General features: G+C 39.6%; 2 protein-coding genes across 2 annotated transcripts in view; both read right to left on the bottom strand.

The window, feature by feature from the left end:
- ABCC4 (ATP binding cassette subfamily C member 4 (PEL blood group)) overlaps positions 1-18,239 on the bottom strand; it is a 315,245-nt gene that overhangs the window by 161,099 nt on the left and 135,907 nt on the right. Inside the window, exons 10-13 of the mRNA XM_077158537.1 lie at positions 13,434-13,523; positions 12,039-12,230; positions 4,761-4,855; positions 4,447-4,533 (exon numbers count right to left, since the gene is read on the bottom strand). Coding sequence (XP_077014652.1) covers positions 4,447-4,533; positions 4,761-4,855; positions 12,039-12,230; positions 13,434-13,523 — 464 coding nt within the window. The remainder of the gene's footprint in view (positions 1-4,446; positions 4,534-4,760; positions 4,856-12,038; positions 12,231-13,433; positions 13,524-18,239) is intronic.
- Positions 15,772-17,989, bottom strand: LOC143681472 (actin-related protein 10-like). Its single transcript, XM_077158536.1, has 2 exons — positions 17,852-17,989; positions 15,772-16,966 (listed from the first exon to the last, which is right to left on the bottom strand). The coding sequence occupies exons 1-2, from the start codon at positions 17,926-17,928 to the stop codon at positions 15,790-15,792; spliced, it is 1,254 nt and encodes a 417-aa protein (XP_077014651.1). The 5' UTR covers positions 17,929-17,989; the 3' UTR covers positions 15,772-15,789.

Below are 18,239 nucleotides of genomic sequence, written 5' to 3' on the forward strand. Positions count from 1 at the left end.
ACAGCAAACAAACAAAAAAAGAAAACGAATCCAAATGGTAAATCACAGTGGAAATCATCCAATAACTCAAAGGACCCACCAGTTCTCTTTATTCTGCAGCCTGAGTTTTTACAGGAAGCCCTCAAAGCCCTCCTAGGAACTCCATTCAGTCCCTAGTGCACAACAGTCTGCAAACTCGCCAGGAAAGCCAGCAGCCAGTGTGGGACCCCAGTGACCACGGCAGGACTCCTGGCATCTACTCTGGGTTCCCAAGTCCCATGTGGCATAACCCTCAGGAGCAGCACGCTGTGGTCAGACAGAAGGGAGTTCAAATCTGTGTTCTATCATTTAGTAGCCTTACAATGTGGGGCGAGTCACTTAACCTCTTAGAATCTCAGTTTCTTCAGCTGAAAATAAGGCTAATATCTACTCATAGATGCCTTATAAGGAATGAAAGCACAAATCAGTGAAAGGGCCTGGCCTAGAACTGACACTCAGTTGACGAGAGTTCTGACCTCTACTCTCCCCCTAAGAAACGATGGCCATTCACTTGGATTCCAGACTGAAAAGTCCTCAGGGGATGCTTCTGAGACTGGCCCTATGATCAGAACCAAGAACTATGGATGCAGCGTTGGCACATTATTCTGTAAATCCAAAGGATTAATTCCTCCCTTTCGGTACGTCTTAGTTTGGCTTATTTCATGGCAAGGTTTCCTGACCAAGCAAATTCCTCTTTGGATTTAATTTTAAAGCTTTTAATGGAATTATTTCTCCTTAATTCAAAATTACCTATCATTAAATCCCTTTCTATCAATATCTGAAAGCAGAAGTTAAATTAAACCTGATGAACTGCTATGTCCAAGACCTCAAAAGTTTTCAAACATCTTCTTCCTAACATCTTCCAGCTTTCAAGAGGGAATATCAAGAATTACACTGAAACTATCAGTTGGCAGCTTTAAAATTTTCCTAAATAATAACCTCTTTATAAAAATCTCCAGGAAAAAACTCTATTTTCTACATTTTTAATTGTAAAAATTTTCAAGTCATGCCATAACAAATGATTGATTCATAACCACTCATTTAATTCTTTACCTACATAAAATGTGTTAAGGAGCTGACATACCTTGGTGGAGATGATACAAATAACAAAGATAGAGTCACTGCCTTCATTCATTCAGTTGACAAATATTTATTGAGCAGCTCCAAAGTGCTACAAACAGCCAAGCACTGTTCAGAGTGATACACAGGCTAATGAAAAGACAACAGTCTCTGCATCATTTAGAGGGAAAAGCATTAAATAAATATAGAAACTACAATATCAGGTAGTGATATGTGCCATGAAGAAGCAAGGTGAGGGCTGACATTTCAGATGGAGTACTCAGGAATGGCCTCTCTCCCAGAGGGTGACATTTGAGCCACGAGAATTACTAGGGGATCATTCCAGGAAGAAGGCACAATAGTGCAAAGGCTCTGCGACAGAAATATGCTGTGCAAAGATGCCTTTATGAAGTTCACAATTTATGTGCAGGGCTGGGGTGGGGGTTGAGGTGGCAGGTACAACACATTGAGGGCTGTGGGAAGACAGGAGGGGCACAATTCCCCTGGAGGAATCCGGGGTAAAGGCGGGAAGGCAGGGTCTGCATCTGCCATCTTTCTTCTTTGCCCTAGCACACTGTTCCCTTGCTCTTAGAAGGAACAGTATCTGTGGAGGCAGGCCGGTGAGAGAAAGTACGTCACATTCAGGGCAGCCGGCATAAGTCGACCCATTTGAAAGACCAGGTTTGTGTGGGGAGGTGTGGGAAAGATGAATGGGGGCAGATCACAAGGAAGCTGCTTGCCATTCTGAGGACTCTTGACTGTGTCCTGGGGGGAAAGGGGGATCTGTGAAGGATGGTAACGGGGAGGGTAAACTAGGCAGGTAACAGGGTTAAAGACCTGATTAGGACCCAGGGGTCTGGTGATATAGGGTTTCCTAAAATACGACAAGGTCCATAGTTAGAAAGCACATCAGATGGGTACCAGTTAATCTAAGGAACCCTAACCTTCTTTATATGACAGGATCCACCTAATGTTTCAAACATACGGCTGTAAAACTCACAAGCCTTAATAACTTTGGCTATATATTCATGTTTGAAGTAAACCACTAACGGCAAATAGAAGTATAATTCATTCACTTTTAATACAAAACACTTCACATTTCTAAGCTTCAACACAACCACCATCTTTCATAGCATATTGTTCAATCCAATTTTCTAACTCGTTGAAAACATTCTCCAGTTGCTGCTGAGTGATTTCCTAAATTGCATTCGTGCTCCTTGTCCTAAGTTTTCCCAAAGAATGTGGTTCTGATTAGCAAACAACAATTTTAACAAGCTTGCTTCTATCAAGTGTATATCCAAAGTCATTAAACCCGAAGGGTGCGAGGGGACTTTATAAATACTTCCTGTGCTCAAAGGAAAACTTGGGCGAGTGTTCTGTGAGAGGTATACTTATACTCAGCAATTAAAAGTTCTTTCTCTCTCTTCAACGACACTATCAATGGCCCACCCTTCTCTGAGTGTTCTCTGAGTGAGGGGGAATTTGTGCTGACTCACACAAACAGAGCTGCAGATACTGACAAGTTTCGAGTGGAGCGGTGAGGAGTGGGAACAGGGAGACCAGGCGACTTATGATGCCACCAAGGAAGGCAGGGAATCTGTCCCAGCACTAGTGCCCAATCAACGGAACACACACAAGTCACAGAGGTACTTCTCTGCTTGTAGGGAAACCTCATCAAGTTACTGACCCAAGGAGAGAAAGGCAGATCAGATCAGAGAGTTAGAGGCAATGCCAAGTGTCACCTGGCCCTGCTCTCTTTGTTCAGGAAGACGCAATGCCCTTACGCACGTTTTACAGACACACTCTAGTGTGAATCCACCTAGTAACCCCGGGCTTGGTGGATAATTAGAGACTCTGTCTTAGCCCCTGGCATTCAGAACCCAGAGTGTGCAACCCTCACCCTGGTGACTCGGCTTCACCCTCTGTGCTTTGCTGTTTAAGACCTTATGGAAAACAACTTCCAAATTTCTTTCTTTCTACTGTGCAAATACCAACCTCCCCACCTTGAGGAAGACTTGACTGATTACTGGTCTTCGCAGGTGCCTTGTTTGTTTCTACCTCCATATCTTTGTTTCTACTATTGCCCTTACCAGAAACTCAATCCTCTTCTCAGCCTCTACAAACCCTTCCCAGCCTGCAGGATCAAGGGACACTTCCTGCTGAGCTCAGTGCACACAGCGAGCTTCCAACCTACAGTTGGCACATCTACCTCTATTTACCATTTAGGATCTTATATGGCAACCCGCTTCCACTGTGAGTATGTTGAACTTCACTTTGTACTTGTCTCAACAAATTTATTGAAGAAATATATTCCTTAAGGGGGGGAATGACATTCAAACTTTACTCCCTTACTTTCCCCAGTGTGGGTCCCTCACCCCTCTGTGCTTACTGTCTGCCTTTATAAAACAAGAAGTCTTGCACACTAATATTTGTAACAGCATCTATCTCCTCATACATAGTCATAGTAAGATCTCCATAAATGCAGTTGAAAGGGCTCACTAGCCCTAATAAACTGAAAAACTGGACGATAACATACAATGCATCTAAAATGATGTTTTAGCAAGAGCACATTCGTGATGCTTTCAAAAAAGCGAGTAGGAAGCACCAGCCAGCATATGTTAGGTTACAACACACACAGAAAAGATTCTAGGGTTGTTCTGCCAAGGAAAACAGATTATAGAAGCACAAAGTGAAAATCAGGAATTAAGGCAGACTCTAGATACCTAGCTGTGAGTGCAAACCAATGCTGCATTTGTGGGTCTGGAGGGTTACTTCTAATAAGCAACTTTGAATCAATGTTTAACTACTGAAGCCATAGCCTGAAATGGAACAAATCATTCTTAAAGTCTAGACTTTACTAAATATTTCCAAACATACAGAATAAAGAACATATATCAACAAGGATTTTTCCTTGAAAGCCTTATTTTGTTGCTGAAAATATTACCTCCAAGGTCTGTAAACAAATAACGAAGGAAAAGAAGTGGCAGTTAAGTACCAGGTAAGACCACCTCCCTTGAATTCAAAACCATCAAATTACCTTTCTTATTCCTGGGATCTGGATCTACCAGAAGTTTGTTGGTTATTAACCGCAAGTAGCAGGAAGAAAAACCCTGCAAAATTTGCCATCTATTTTGTAACTCCCAACAGCAAATAGTCTGCCCACTTCAACATGTTAAAAGCACTTTCTGTGTTTTCCTACCATGACCTCACATATATGTGCACAAATTCTCTAACATGGTCTTTTGGAGAGTGGGAGAGAGGGCCACCAGAGCAGAACAAGCTGAATTTTTGTAGCACAAAGGTTTTCCCTGAGTCGACGTCCAAGGATTCTTGGAGAGCAGAAATAACATAAAACAAAAGCAAACTCACAGTTCAAACAAGTGCCTGCCAACCTCTGCATCCACTGCACTGAGGGGATCGTCCAGGAGGTAGATGTCTGCATCTTGATACACTGCTCTGAAAAATGGAAAAAGATATCAGACAGAAGAGTGCTTCATGCTTCCTGACTTGTCACCTATGACTGATGACAAGGCTTAACAACTCAGATGTTCATTCCAAAAAAGCAAGTAGAATAATCCAAGACAAAGCACTTCACACAGCACTCAAGAGTGGGTTCTGGGTGCCAACTACCGACAGAATTTCCTACGAAGCATGTGCAGAATAGCACCCCAAGTGCGGTTCACCTGGCAAGATTGACCCGTGCTTTCTGCCCTCCACTCAGCGTGGTTCCTCTATCTCCTATCACAGTTAGATCACCATCCTCCAAAAGCTGTAAATCCTGTAAGGAGAAAGAAAAATTAGATTATCATGTGTTCTTTTACTATCATCCTAAATTTTTAGCATTAGTTCTTCAGAAACATATGCACATTCAATCAACAACAATGGATATATATCATAGTGACTGAACTATAACTTTGTACCTTTCAGAAAATTCATAGGGTAGTTTGTGTAATTCTGTAGTTTTTTTTTTTCAGCAGTTATGTATTTAACCAATTTAACAGATATTTATTGAGCATTGTTTTGGCCATAATAAACTCATCAGTGAACAAAAGAAAGTTCCTAGAACTTCCATGGTGGGAGACTGACAATATAAAAATAAGCAAATTAATATGAATGCAAGTGGTGATAGGTAGAAAAATGCAGCAGAATTTGTGCTTCATTTTAGAATGAATTCTAAAATGCATATTAGAGAATTTGTGCACATATATGTGAGGTCATGGTAGGAAAACACAGAAAGTGCAGGCTTAGGAGGATAGAGCACACTAGAGGGAAAGTCCATTTTATATAGGATGGTCAGGAAGTCCTCTGACCAGAGGGTTTTAAGAATGGTGGAAGAGGTAGACAGGACATGCCATGGCTTCATTCCGAGTGAAATTAGAAGGAAGAGTGGGAGAACAATGATGTGATCTGGCTTAAGGTTTTAAAGAATTACTCTTACCCCTTTGTGGTAATTTTAAGGGGCAAGGGTGAAAGCTAGATCGAATCAGATTATTGCTACCACAATAATCCAGGAAAGAAATGACAACGGCCAGGACCAGAGTGGTAGCAGTGGAAATGGAGAGAAGGAGTCACATTCTGGACAAATTTCAAAGATAGATGCTATGATATCTGAAATGGGATGGATGCAGGCTGTGAGAAAAAAAGAGGACTACAATGTTTTTGACATGAAAATAAACAGCGTCACTGTTTACCAAGATAGAGAATTTGGTGGATGCAATTTTGCGGGATATAATTAAGAGGTTGGTAATGGGCAAGTTTAGATGCCTACAGGGCACTCACCTGGTACTGTTGTCAAGCTAGTACTAATATGCAAGCCTAAAGGTCTGTGCGAGAGATATAAATGTTGGAGTTGCTAATATGCAGATGGCTTTTAAAGCCTTGGGACTTATTTTATCAAGGAATAAATGTGTTTTAAAGGCACTTTGCTGATCTGTTCCTCAGCTTCCTATTTTCATAGGGATAACACCTGAACCAAATCTTCACTGTTACACTGAAGGTACCGGTCATAAGTGACAGACAAAAACATGCACAGCAGAAAGAACAGTCTGAGCAGGGTCAGCAAAAGGAAAGGGAACGGTGTGTTCAGGGACAATAAGCAAATCACTTGGAATAAGATGTTTGTTGCATAAAAACCAGAAAAGACAAGGCTCAGAATGTTAGGAAGTTTAGAGATCTGGGAAGCTATCAAAAGTTGCATTTGAATAATATTTAAGAAATAAATTGACATTTTTAATAGCAACTTTAAAAAATGACAAAAATCTCCCAAAAATTACCTCATATTACACTAAGATTCTTTCCTTAGAGAGATAATTATCACTGGATGGGTCCTGGCATAGACAAGCAGGGTTTGTTGATTATCTACTAAACCCCACAAGCACTGAGACCTGGGACTGGAACAGTGAGAGCCCTTTCTGCTGATGAAGTCAATTCTGAATCTCTATTTTGGCAAATCTGGGGAGAAAGCAAGTAGCATAATTGGTATTGCCATGATAAGTAAGTTCTCTGAGACTCATTTTCCTCTTTTATCAAATGGTTGGAGAAGAAAGGATTATTAAATTCATAGGATGCTGTGATAATCAAAAGAAATAAATGTATGAATACTCTATCAATGGAAAAAGGATATATATTAGTTGCAATTTGCTACTGGTGATTCATACATATTTTCTGAACAAACCAACAGGAAGACCTCATGCACACTGTGAGGCACAATAAACGAAGCATATCACCAAAAGGGAAAAAAGGAGCATCGCCATCATAACCCACTCCCAACAGACCACAAAGGCACACAGGCAACACGGATTCCCCTATATACTCAGCGCTTAATGGACTATATCAGAATAAAAGACAGCCATCGCCCTAATATGAAAATCTGCTATTATTTCATATTATTCCTCTGTTGTGCTTTGAAGTCAACACTATCTCTTGCTTTTGATTTTCATGAAAAGCGGTGAGCCATTTTAAGTTCCCAGCCCTCTGCCCAACTGTTTAGTTGATCTCTGCTTCACTGTTGACAGTCCTTGCAGCAGCTGTTTTGTTTTCTTTCTCAAGATAGCATCAAGTTGCATCATGGCAATCTTAGCCATTTTCTAAAGAAGGCACTTAAAATCCACTCTTTCACTTAGCACAATGAGGGAATAAGAAATGGGCTCTCTCTGAGACTGGTAATAGTGTTTTGAGTGTGGTGTTGACTGGGCAAACTATTTATGGACAAGCCTCAGATAGGAAAACATTTTAAAAGGATTTGAAGTAAAATCTGAGTCAGGATAATTTCCTAACCACAATTTTCTGGTTTGGTTAAAGAGAAAACATGAGAAGAAGGTATTCTTATGCTCACTTGTTACCTCTCAGATAAATTTAATCAATTCTTTCATAGACAACCATTTTCAATGTAAAGCATACATATACACTAGAGAAAAAAAATGAAAATGGATATGCTGGTCTGGAGCCAAGAGCACCAGCAATGTACTTGAGTGATGGTACAGATGTGTCTTAGAGTTGAAACAGTCTAAAGGAAAGTGAACAAGAGTCAGTCTTGAGGCACTGACAGAGAAGTCTAGATTCCAGAGACAAATAGAAGGAACCTCATGCCCTTATTCACAGCTTTTGTTCCATTTGGAATTGGCCTTCTAACACGAACTGTCAGTATCCTAGTACCCAACTTTCTAGGCACTAGCTCAAACATTTCTGGCCACGAAACTACCCACACCTCCCTGAGCAGAAGCCTATCTCTTTCTACTAGGTTCCCAAGTCTTTGTATTTCTCACGAAGACCCATCATATTCTGCTCCACAATTTTTGTGGGCAGAGCTTATCTCCCCATTAGCCTTTAGTTGGCTCCTTGATGGTAACTATGCATCAAACACCATTCTAGATGCTTACGTTTAGTATCTCTAATCCTCACGACAACCTGAAAAGTATTTTCTCCATTTTACAGATGAGGAAATCGAATCTTATTGTAATTGGCTCAAGAAGTCTCAGCTGTTAAATGGAAGAGTTAGAATCTGAAGCAAGCTCATCTTGCAAGTTCATAACCTTTTGCTCTTTCTTTCACATCATGCTATTCTAAGTGTTACTGAAAGATATGTTTAGACAATATTAAAACATCTCAAGACTTGACACCCTCAATATCTAGATGCAGAAGTATCCATAAATTTAGTCTCTATATTTAGATTAGCCTCATTTACTGCTTTATATTCATTGTTTCTCAGTTTCTATTATGCCTGAGGGGAATGATAGTTACCTCAATTGAGAGAGAAAAAAAAATAAAGATAAAAGTAACTAGTCTATATCTGTCTAGGACAACAGAAAAGAAAATGTCCAAGTTGCCAGGAATATGGTACAAGTATGGAAAGAAACTATAAGCCTGTTGATAAGCAAAAGAGTCTGGAAATTCAAGTCATCCATGGGTGCAAATACCAAACTTTAGAAAAACATTAATGCTAAGTTTTGAATGCATATTTTAGGTAATATCCTAAATTAATGAAAAGTACTCAAGGGGTACTTTTGAATGTACATTACCTAAATTTATAAAAAGTACTCAAGGGATAAAAGATAATAGGCCGAACAGTGCTACATAATATGCTGTTTCTATTATCATGGTAATAGAATATTTTAGCTGTTGATTTATTTAATGTACTACTTGAGTATAGAAAACCTGCTTAAATATGAATCCAAATGATGGATGTTATTTACTCATTTACATTCTTTCTAACATGTCACATTTTATGAATGTGATTCTACCTGAAATCAGCTGCTCTTCTAATTAAGGGTTAACGTTTGCAGAGTGCTGGTTTTGTGCCTTTAAATCAGGCACTTTAAATTCATTATCGCATCTCATGCTCAAAATGTCCTTATGAAACAGAAAGTATTATTTTCTCTATTTTCAGACAAAGAAACTGAGGCTTCATAAAGTTAAGATGATCAGTCAAAATCACACAACTAGTAAATGAAGAAACTGATTCAATCCCAAACCTGTCTGACTCCAGGACCTCAGCTTGTAACCACTACCCTCAAGTGCCTTATATTATTACATTTTTTCCCCTGAGGTATATTCTAGAGCTTATTATGTAATAAGCCTAAACTGATGATGTTACGTCATATCTTATTATTTTATTTCAGAAATGTGTTTAGCTCAATAAATAATAAGTTTTATTTCCGTTAGATTTAGTATAATACATTTAGTTGTTGCCAATATATCTAAAATGAGGAATATTACTTATTTCTGGTTTTCTCCTCTGGGATTTTTTGGGGAAAAGGAGAAAAGGAGGTAAGCAGAAATCATTTACTTACTTACTTGGAGAAAAGGGATGTACAATGGCTATCATTTACCAAATACCTACCATGTTCTCATTTTACATGCACTGCCTATAGTCTTTACAGTAATCCCATATTTCCCTCATTTAATAAGAAAAGAAATTTAGGTGAACACCTGGATTTCCCCTTTTGTTTCTCTTCACACGCAGCCTCCATACCCATAGGTCAGAATAATCTGGGAAGCTCCTATTCTCTGATGCTGTCTTATGCCATCTGCATGACTCATGGATTTGAAAAGGAGGTCATGAGGATCTCCTAACTCATTAAGTGGTTCCCTAGTTTCTTAGAGATCTTGTTGATCCTCTGCTAAGCAAAGTCAAACATGGCATTTCAGAACTTTAGTAAACCTAAAACTTCTGGGAAACCATCCAACATCTCCATTCCACAGCACAGATGTCAGAAGCCCAGGCAGGTAACAAGAGGTGTCCAACGTGATGGAAAACAAGTGCCAGAGCCCAAGCAAGGATGCCTTTTCAGCTTCTCCAGCCTGGGCCTGACTTTCTGCCAGGGAGGAAATGAGCACGAAGAGCCCCTGTCTATCTTTCACGGTGCCACTCTGCAAAGGAGGGTAATGGTTCATATTTTTAAATGAGAAAGGATGAACAGAAAAACTGCCATCTTCAGGGCCTCTGGGCACCCTGAATCTGTGGCCCATGCACGAGCCTCAGGTCTGGATGAAGCCACAGGAGCACTGTCTGTGTTCCTGGTCTGGTCCTTCCACCTGCTCTGTCTGCTAGAGAGGCTCTGGTCCCTGGGGAAGGCATTGACTGGCAGCCATTGTCCCAACACCTGGTTTCTCCAGAGATGTTCAAATATGGTGGTGTGGAAAGGAAGGAGTGGCCATCACCAGCAATGCCTGGAAGTGCAGATAAACACCCAAATTCAGGACTGGGGGGAGCTGAGCCTGACTTACGGTATGAGGAAAAGCTTGAAATCTGTTTTTTCCACATTCCACCTCCACCTATCACTCAATTTTTGCAATAGTTCTTCCTTATGAACATCCTCAATTGAGAGGCAGCATGGCACAGAGGAAAAACGGGCTCTGGCGTCACGTAGACAGGGATCTGAACATGGGCTGCAAGTGTTACAGGTGAGTCACTTCCTCTCTCAAGCCTCGGTTTTACCAACTATAAGATGAGGGTCTATACCAACTATAAGATATTGGAAAGTCTCGGTAAAGGATTTAAAAACCATATGCCTTTGTGTGCATATATGTGAGTGAGGAAGCAAATATTAGCACCTGGTAGACTTTGAATTAAATGGGAGCAACCATTATTACTGTTCTACATCTGCTTTCCCCCATTTTTCTTATATAACTAATTATTGCTAACTGGGTGTCATTTCTAAAAACTCAGATTCTCTCATTAACAATAAACCAGGAGAAGGAAATAAAAGCCCATTAAGCAAGCAATTATTTTTTATCTGCATCATCATAAAATGCTACTCACCTGATGCAATCCATGATATCTGAGCCATTGTTCAAGCAAAATTACTATTTCTTCACAAAGCTGGTTTGGAGCCTTTAACATCATACCTTTTAAGGCCTGTCCCAGCATTTTCCACTAAGTATAAAAGAACAGTTGGATGTCCAGACTCCACTGAAAAGACCCCGTGGAGAGCCCTTTAATGCTATTATTTGCTGATTTTTATAACCCAAAGAAAGCAACCTAGAGGGTTACTTGCTAGTCCCCAAAGCCAAACGAATATCAGTATTTTCTTTTTTTTTCTAAATCATATTCTCCTATCAGATATGTTCAGTTTACATCATCCATCATTCACCCAATTTTGTTCAAATCATAATATACAATGAAACATTTCATTTGACATTTTCTGCCAAACTCAATGTCATTTCTAAATACAACAATCTCTCTCCCTAGTGAAATTATGCAGTATTAAAATGAAATTGTAAAGAAAAAAAATTGTAAAGCATTCCATTTCTTCAAAAAATAAATTTCAAGTGAAAAATGAGGTGGCAGGAAGAACCTATCAAATTAAAGGGACCAAGAAACAAACAGAGTACACGGAATGACAGAACTTCATCTTGAGTCAAGTTCAAAGTAATCGTGAAGAAGATCATTAAGAAAATGTAAACAGGACTAGACTGTTGATGATATTAAAGAATTTGGGGTCATTTTTAGGTGTAACAATGTGGTTATGTTTGTGTTGTTGTTTTTTTAAAAGGAGTTTGCATCATTCAGAGTTTTACAGATGAAATAATATTAGCTCTAGGCTCTGCTTCAGAGTTTTTTGTGGTGGGGGTTAGCAGAGAGTAGGGGTGATAAAACAAGATTGGTGACAAGTTGTTAAGGTTGAAACCAAGTGAGGATGCATGAAGGTTCACCACATTATTCTCTCCAGTTTTATCAATTTTGTAAAATGTCCATTTTAAAAAAGGGGGGGGGGATTAAAAGTGAATAAAACTTCACAAAACAAAACCAAACAAAAAATGCATTCTGTGAATGTCATTCCCACATCAGGATGAAAACAGCAGTATGGGGGCAGGTGTGCATGTATGCGCATTTCCTCAGAAGTCTAGCTTAAAGCATTACAGCTCAATCAAAGATCTCTTTATAAAGCTTTAACGAACCCTGTAATTTAAACTAACACTAACCAATTTGAGTACAGGAAATCCAAAAGTCATTAACTTACCTTTTTCAAAGCACAAGCCTTTATTACTTTTTCATAGCGTTCCTTTTCATATTTCTTCCCAAATAAAATATTGCTCCTCACAGTCCCTGAAAACACCCAGGGCTGCTGAGACACATAGGCGATCCTTCCTTGCACACTAACCAGCCCCTGACTCGGGGGCAGCTCCCCCAGCACAGCACTCAACAGTGATGACTGAAACAGATTGGAAACAAACATGGGTCCAGTAAAAAGGCAGAAGAGAGACAAGGTACTGCAATATATAGCCTTCCCCAATCTGCTTGTTTGTTAAGCATAACTTCTCATTTGAAATGGGATATACATTAAAGCACTGGAAACAGCAAGAAAAAAATTGAAAATAACACTAATGATCAATGTAAACTAATGGTTTAGGAGTAGTAACAAAACAGTGTATAACAATATATTCTACCTAAAGGTTTCCCCAAATGAAATGCTGAAATAAACAAAAATTTAGAATATTTGCTGCAACATAGTAGATCAGAGTGATGCATATTTGATAAATCTGATATTTAATGCAGCTATCCCTGTATTCAGGTTTCCTATGCTTGACAAAATACTTGCTCCTGAAAAGTTGTGTCGATCATATATCTAGTACACTAGGAAAGATTATTATTTAAAGTGAGACATGCTTCTGAATAGCAAAAATCCATTGTACAGAAATCATCATCTTCTCATTTACACATCCTATGTTTATATTGGTATATATTGCTGTTTTAGAAGGCATGAGATTAACAATGTATGCACATATTTCCATCAAATCTTTTACAACACACGAGGTGATGTGTCTGTCTATGCATACCACTATCAGAGTGTTTATAATACTGAAGCGAAATCAATGTGCCCACTTCCAAATTTCAGGGCTTCTAGAAAGGGAAGGGAACTGGGTCTTGTTTGTATTTATATCTTTTGCTCCTAACACAGTGCCACTTAGTGGACACTTACTAAACATGTGTTGACATGAGTTGGGTAAGTCATGTGAGGAAATGTTTAAGGCTTTTCCAAAGAATCTTTACAGTCTCTAGACTTCCTACAGAGTCTAGGATCCACTCTGATGAAAAGACACCCCCACTTTCTCAGTCATTCCATCCCTGCACAGCAAATCATAATTAATTTCTAACTTCCAGACAAGCATTTCCCAATTGTGCAAACTGAAATATCAAGAAGGAAAATATAAGATGCATTAATGAGATTTATTTGGCCATGTAACCTTCTTACAAAACTAATGTTCCATGAACATTCCATGAATGGCACTTTAGGAAATGCCATTCCAGAACTACCAAATTCAAAACTGTGTTACACAGAGCTTTGGGCTCAACCCCAAGAATTTAATACGGGATACAGTGTTGAATTAAGCTGCCAAAAGGTATTTTTACTTACCTTTCCTGCGCCTACAGGTCCAATCACAGCTAACAATTCACCAGGCCTCGTAGTAAAGGAAAGGCGTTGTAGGGTTGGGGTTTCTGATGCCTACAAATTAAAGTTTACAGAAATGTGCCCATTAGAATCAAGTAACACAAATCACTGCAAGAAATGGAGAGAATAACAAAATAGTCATCATCAATATATGAACATAACCCACATATTTTTTTCCTCCAATTTTAAGATATTGTGTTCTGGAGTCCTTTTAATGCATTCATGTTTTTTTGTGAGCTCTGAAGCATTCCAGTCACTTTAGTGCTCTAAGCGAGCTCCTCGTTACTCTTTTATCAGATCCCCAGAGGAACACTGCTGTAGACATCCACAGAATTCAGTAGCATAAAACGACAAAGTAACCTTCATGAAATAAGAAATTCTTGGAGCGCACTAACTTACTCAATATTCTTGAGAAGAATTTACAGTAAAGGAGATTTTAATCAACACGTTTTCATTGTGAGCCTTGGCTTTTAAGCCACCATTTCAATAATCCCCACAAGGTGGCAACATAAGTACATGGCATGCCCGTTGCGGGCAAACCATTTCAAATCTCCACTAATCTCTCTATTATCACTTAATAATAAATGAATTTCAATAACGCTCAGCAAACAAAAAGGCAATTTACATTATAAAGTCACCCTTGGCAAATAAACTCATGCAAATGGTGATCAATGCCATAACCAGAGCTACAATTTAACAACTATATATAGGAATTTTATTCCTATTTATATGAGTAAGGAAATTAATGTTGTATCATGTTTCAATTTTGTGCCTGTAACATACATTACCCATCCTGGATAAACAGGACAATAAAGCAATTATACTATAAAAAACATGGACTCACACGCTACAGCATACAACCAAGAACAAGGGGGGAGAAGGCTAAAAGACCCATCATGCTAAGCAGAGATCATATTCCTGTATTATCCATGAGTTCTAAGAAAAATACTTAAAGACTCACATGGAATTTTAGGATTTTTCTCAATTGAGTGTTTGATGAGAAACTGACAAAGAAGCTAAAGTTCTCTTATGTTTTTATATATACAATGTCAAGAAAGTTCTCAATAACTCAGTAACTCCTAACATTAAACAAAATTTCAGTTTTAAAGTTTCTTGGTTCAATTTATTGGTTCCAGACACCAAACCAAATTAACATGGTTAGCTGGTAGGGGGAGAACATAGCAGAGTGCAGTGGACCAAAATGGGGTTTCCTTTTGCCATTCTGAAAATGACAATCAATTCTCTGAATTACCTAGGTTTTAAGCAAAGGTCACATGGTATAAATGCATAGAAGGATGGCTTTAAATTCAAAGTACGGCAGCACCTCAGTAGTAGTATTTGAAGCTAGAAGAACATCTGTTCAAACCAAGATATTGAAACTATCAGAAAAAACTTGATAGCAACTGTTGAAAGTAAAGTAAAAAGAGTTATTTGGTGATAATTACTCTTTTTTTATTTTTTTATCGATATGTTTTATATAGTCACATACTATGTAATCATCCAAAGTATACAATCAATGCTTCACAATAGCATCATATATCTGTGCATTTATCACAATCGACTTTTTTGTGTGTGTGAAGAATAATTAATTACAAAAAAGCAGTAATTTCAAAGCACATCCCAACAACAAGTTGTAGAACAGATTTGAGAGTCAAAGTGACTCTCTTAAGGGGCTTAAGTTTTGCAAAACACACTTTTGGAAATGTTATTATTAATAATATAATTATTATTACATATGTATAATACATATAATTATATTATTATATAATAATAATATAATTATTATTCTATAATATTTCTATATTATAGAAAATGATCAAGAGCTAATCAGAAGCAATACAAACTTCTGAACTCCAGAAATCCTGAATTTCATTCCTCAAAAATGGGTCTGAGGTGGTGTGATGGTAACTCAGTGGCAAAATCCTGGCCTGCCATGTTGGAGACCCGGGTTCGAGTCCTGGTGCCTACCCATGCAAAAAAAAAAAAAAAAAATGCGTCTGGACCTCTCACTTCTCATCCCTCTTTTCTTATGAGAGTGCCTGCATGTTCTCTCACATGCATTCTTTTTTTTTTTTTTTAAACTGCTTTACTGTATTTTATTGATATAAATACAACAAAACTCATAAGTATCAGCTACCATTTTACCATTACACAAAAGAAGCAAAGTAAAAAGAATTAAATATTAATACAAAGAAGAAATATAGAAATGCTTTCACTTCTACTAGAGTTGTTCATAACAAAGCATCCTACATACTTTTACAATTTGCTTGTATTTGATTAAATATTTTAAATCAAGCAAAGCTGGATTTTAATTAAACTTTTATTTCTCAGTAGAAAATGCTCTCTTCATCAGAGGTGGTTGAGCTTTCCCAACATCAAACATCATTTCCAAAGGTGGGTTATTTAGAGAACACCAATCTGGTATACGGCCCGTCTGATTATAATATTCCTTTGAGACTGATCGGCTCCCAAGTATGTCTTGCAGTGCTCCAAAAATAGCCCCTCCCAACCAGGCCACACAATTAGCCTTTGCAGGTGGAGTATGAATTCTGAATGTCTTGGTGCCGAGAATTTTTTTATATTTTGGTTTTTCTATCAAATACCTTATTTCTGCAAGCAATCTGTGAAGAAATCCTGGCAACATAGAAGTGCCACCTATAATTACCAAATTCTCTGCTAGCTGCTTCCTGGTGTCTATTGGGCACTGCATAAGCGAATCCAATATTAAAGTGGCAACTGACTTCTCTTCGTTATCTTGTTCAAAAAGAATTTCTACAACCGAATCTCTGATTGATCCAAGGACATGTAAAATCTTCTCTCCATCTAATGGGTAGTCAACATTTGGGGGTGGTGTGGGACGCTCAGTATTCCCATCAATGTTAAATTTTGCTGCTTGGATATTCAGACCACGCTTCAGATCACTTACAAAGCAAGTGCGCACTTTAATGTCTTCTAAGATACCTTCTGGAATTGAACCCATCACTGAAGGAAGACTCTGTTCTTTAGCAGCACTTGTGTCAACAGTACATTGTTCCAGCAGCTGAGCTTCCAACTCCTTGTGAAGAGCTTTTCCTCCTAGGGGGAGTGCACCCCAACAATTCAGTACTGGGATTCCTTCATATATAGGTAGTACCAGGCTTTCCCTATATCCACAATCCAGGACCATGGCAGAATTAATCCCAAGTGTCAGAAGAGCCATTAGATGACTTGGAGCTAGCAAGACAGACGGAACCTCAAAATATTTGAAAAGAACACGAGCGAGTGTCTCTCTGAAGTGGGAAGGACATAATACCGACTCAATAACCACAACTCGGCGATCTCTGGGATTCACCAATAGGTGCCTGAAATACAGTACGTGGATGAATTCTTTTAGGTAGGAATATAATTCTTCTGTATTGATATTATACTGAACAACTTTAATAGGCTTAGGCATGCCAGCTCTTTTTATCACGCTAGGAATTATACATCTTGGACCAGTTTCTCCAGCAAAGCCACACCTGAGGTCCAAGGGCTGGCGACAGTCTGTCAGCCGTCTCAAGCTCCACGCAATACTTTGAGTTTTGTGGATTCGTGGCTTTCACCGGAGCTTCAGAGAGATCTATGATGTCTCAAAGTGAAGGTTCACTACTCCAGTGTTTACAAACTGTCTTTTAAAACAGGCTAAATTCCCTGATCTAAGAGTTCAGGGGTGAGGGGAAGGAGCAACAAAGGATCTCCAGAATCTCAGCACAGAGTTTCACCTGTGTGTTCAGTCTTCCTAAGTGGATTCCGTACTCCTAGAGAGCCCTGCCTTAAACATTTCTGCATTTTGCAGCACCGACTGAAGCTCCATTCAATAAACGTTTAACAATAGAGACAGACCTCAAGCCTTACAGCTCGCTCACTGCCTTAATAGCTGGAACCCAGTAAAAAAAAAAAAAAAAAAATTAAAATTAAAATTAAAAAAAGGGCGGGCCACGGTGGCTCAGCAGGCAAGAACGCTGGCCTGCCATGCCCAAAGACCCGGGTTCGAGTCCCGGTGCCTGCCCATGTAAAAAAAAAAGTTGGAACCCAGAGAGAACGGCGTCTGGTTTATCGCTGTAACCCCCTGCACGGGTAATCCCAAAGGGGCCGTTCGGGTTGGGGCGGACGGCGGCGAAACAAATTCTCGCCAAGCATCCTGGGCCTCCCTCGGAATCAGACCTGCACGGCCCACCAGATCCTTCGGATTCAGGTCATCCAGGGAGAAAACTAAAGGCCGTCATTTGCGGGGGTGGGGTGGGGTGGGGTGGGGAGGTGTCTCCGGAAGAAGTGAGGTGGCCGCCAGTGTGCGGGAGGCACCCGTAAGGCGCGACTGAGAATCTGCCGGCCGGCCTCCCCTCACGCCGAACGCAGCCACTCACTTGGTAAAGGCCTCGCCCAGGTCTATCACCACCGCCGTTTTCTCGCCGCCGCTTCCCAGGCCCTCGTACAGCGGCATGCTGGTGAGAGCGAGAGCGCCGACGCGGACGCGTACTGAACAGCCGGCGCTCCAGCTCACATGCATTCTTAATAAATGTTTTATTCTGCCTGTGCTGTGCCCTTGAATTCCTTCTCATGGCATGGCCAAGAACCTAGGAAGTGGAATCCAGCAATATACTTTGGCGAGTCAGCCAGGAGGCGCTTCTTTCCCACCATCTGGACTGTTTATGGCTCTTGGTAGAGGATGTCCCACAAAAGCTCAGCACAAGAAGATTCCAGTTCCAGCCACCAGAGCTCTGAAACCCTTGAGGCTCACTACCACCGATCTCT

The sequence above is a fragment of the Tamandua tetradactyla genome, chromosome 4 (genome assembly GCF_023851605.1).
Source record: "Tamandua tetradactyla isolate mTamTet1 chromosome 4, mTamTet1.pri, whole genome shotgun sequence".
In the NCBI taxonomy this organism is placed as follows: Eukaryota; Metazoa; Chordata; class Mammalia; order Pilosa; family Myrmecophagidae; genus Tamandua; species Tamandua tetradactyla.

Coding starts and splice junctions, on each gene's coding strand:
- LOC143681472 (XM_077158536.1), bottom strand. CDS start 17,928: ATGCCGCTGTACGAGGGCCTGGGAAGCGGCGGCGAGAAAACGGCGGTG. Junction 16,967..17,851: donor CTGGGCGAGGCCTTTACCAA/GTGAGTGGCTGC, acceptor CTTGGACCTCAG/GTGTGGCTTTGCTGGAGAAA.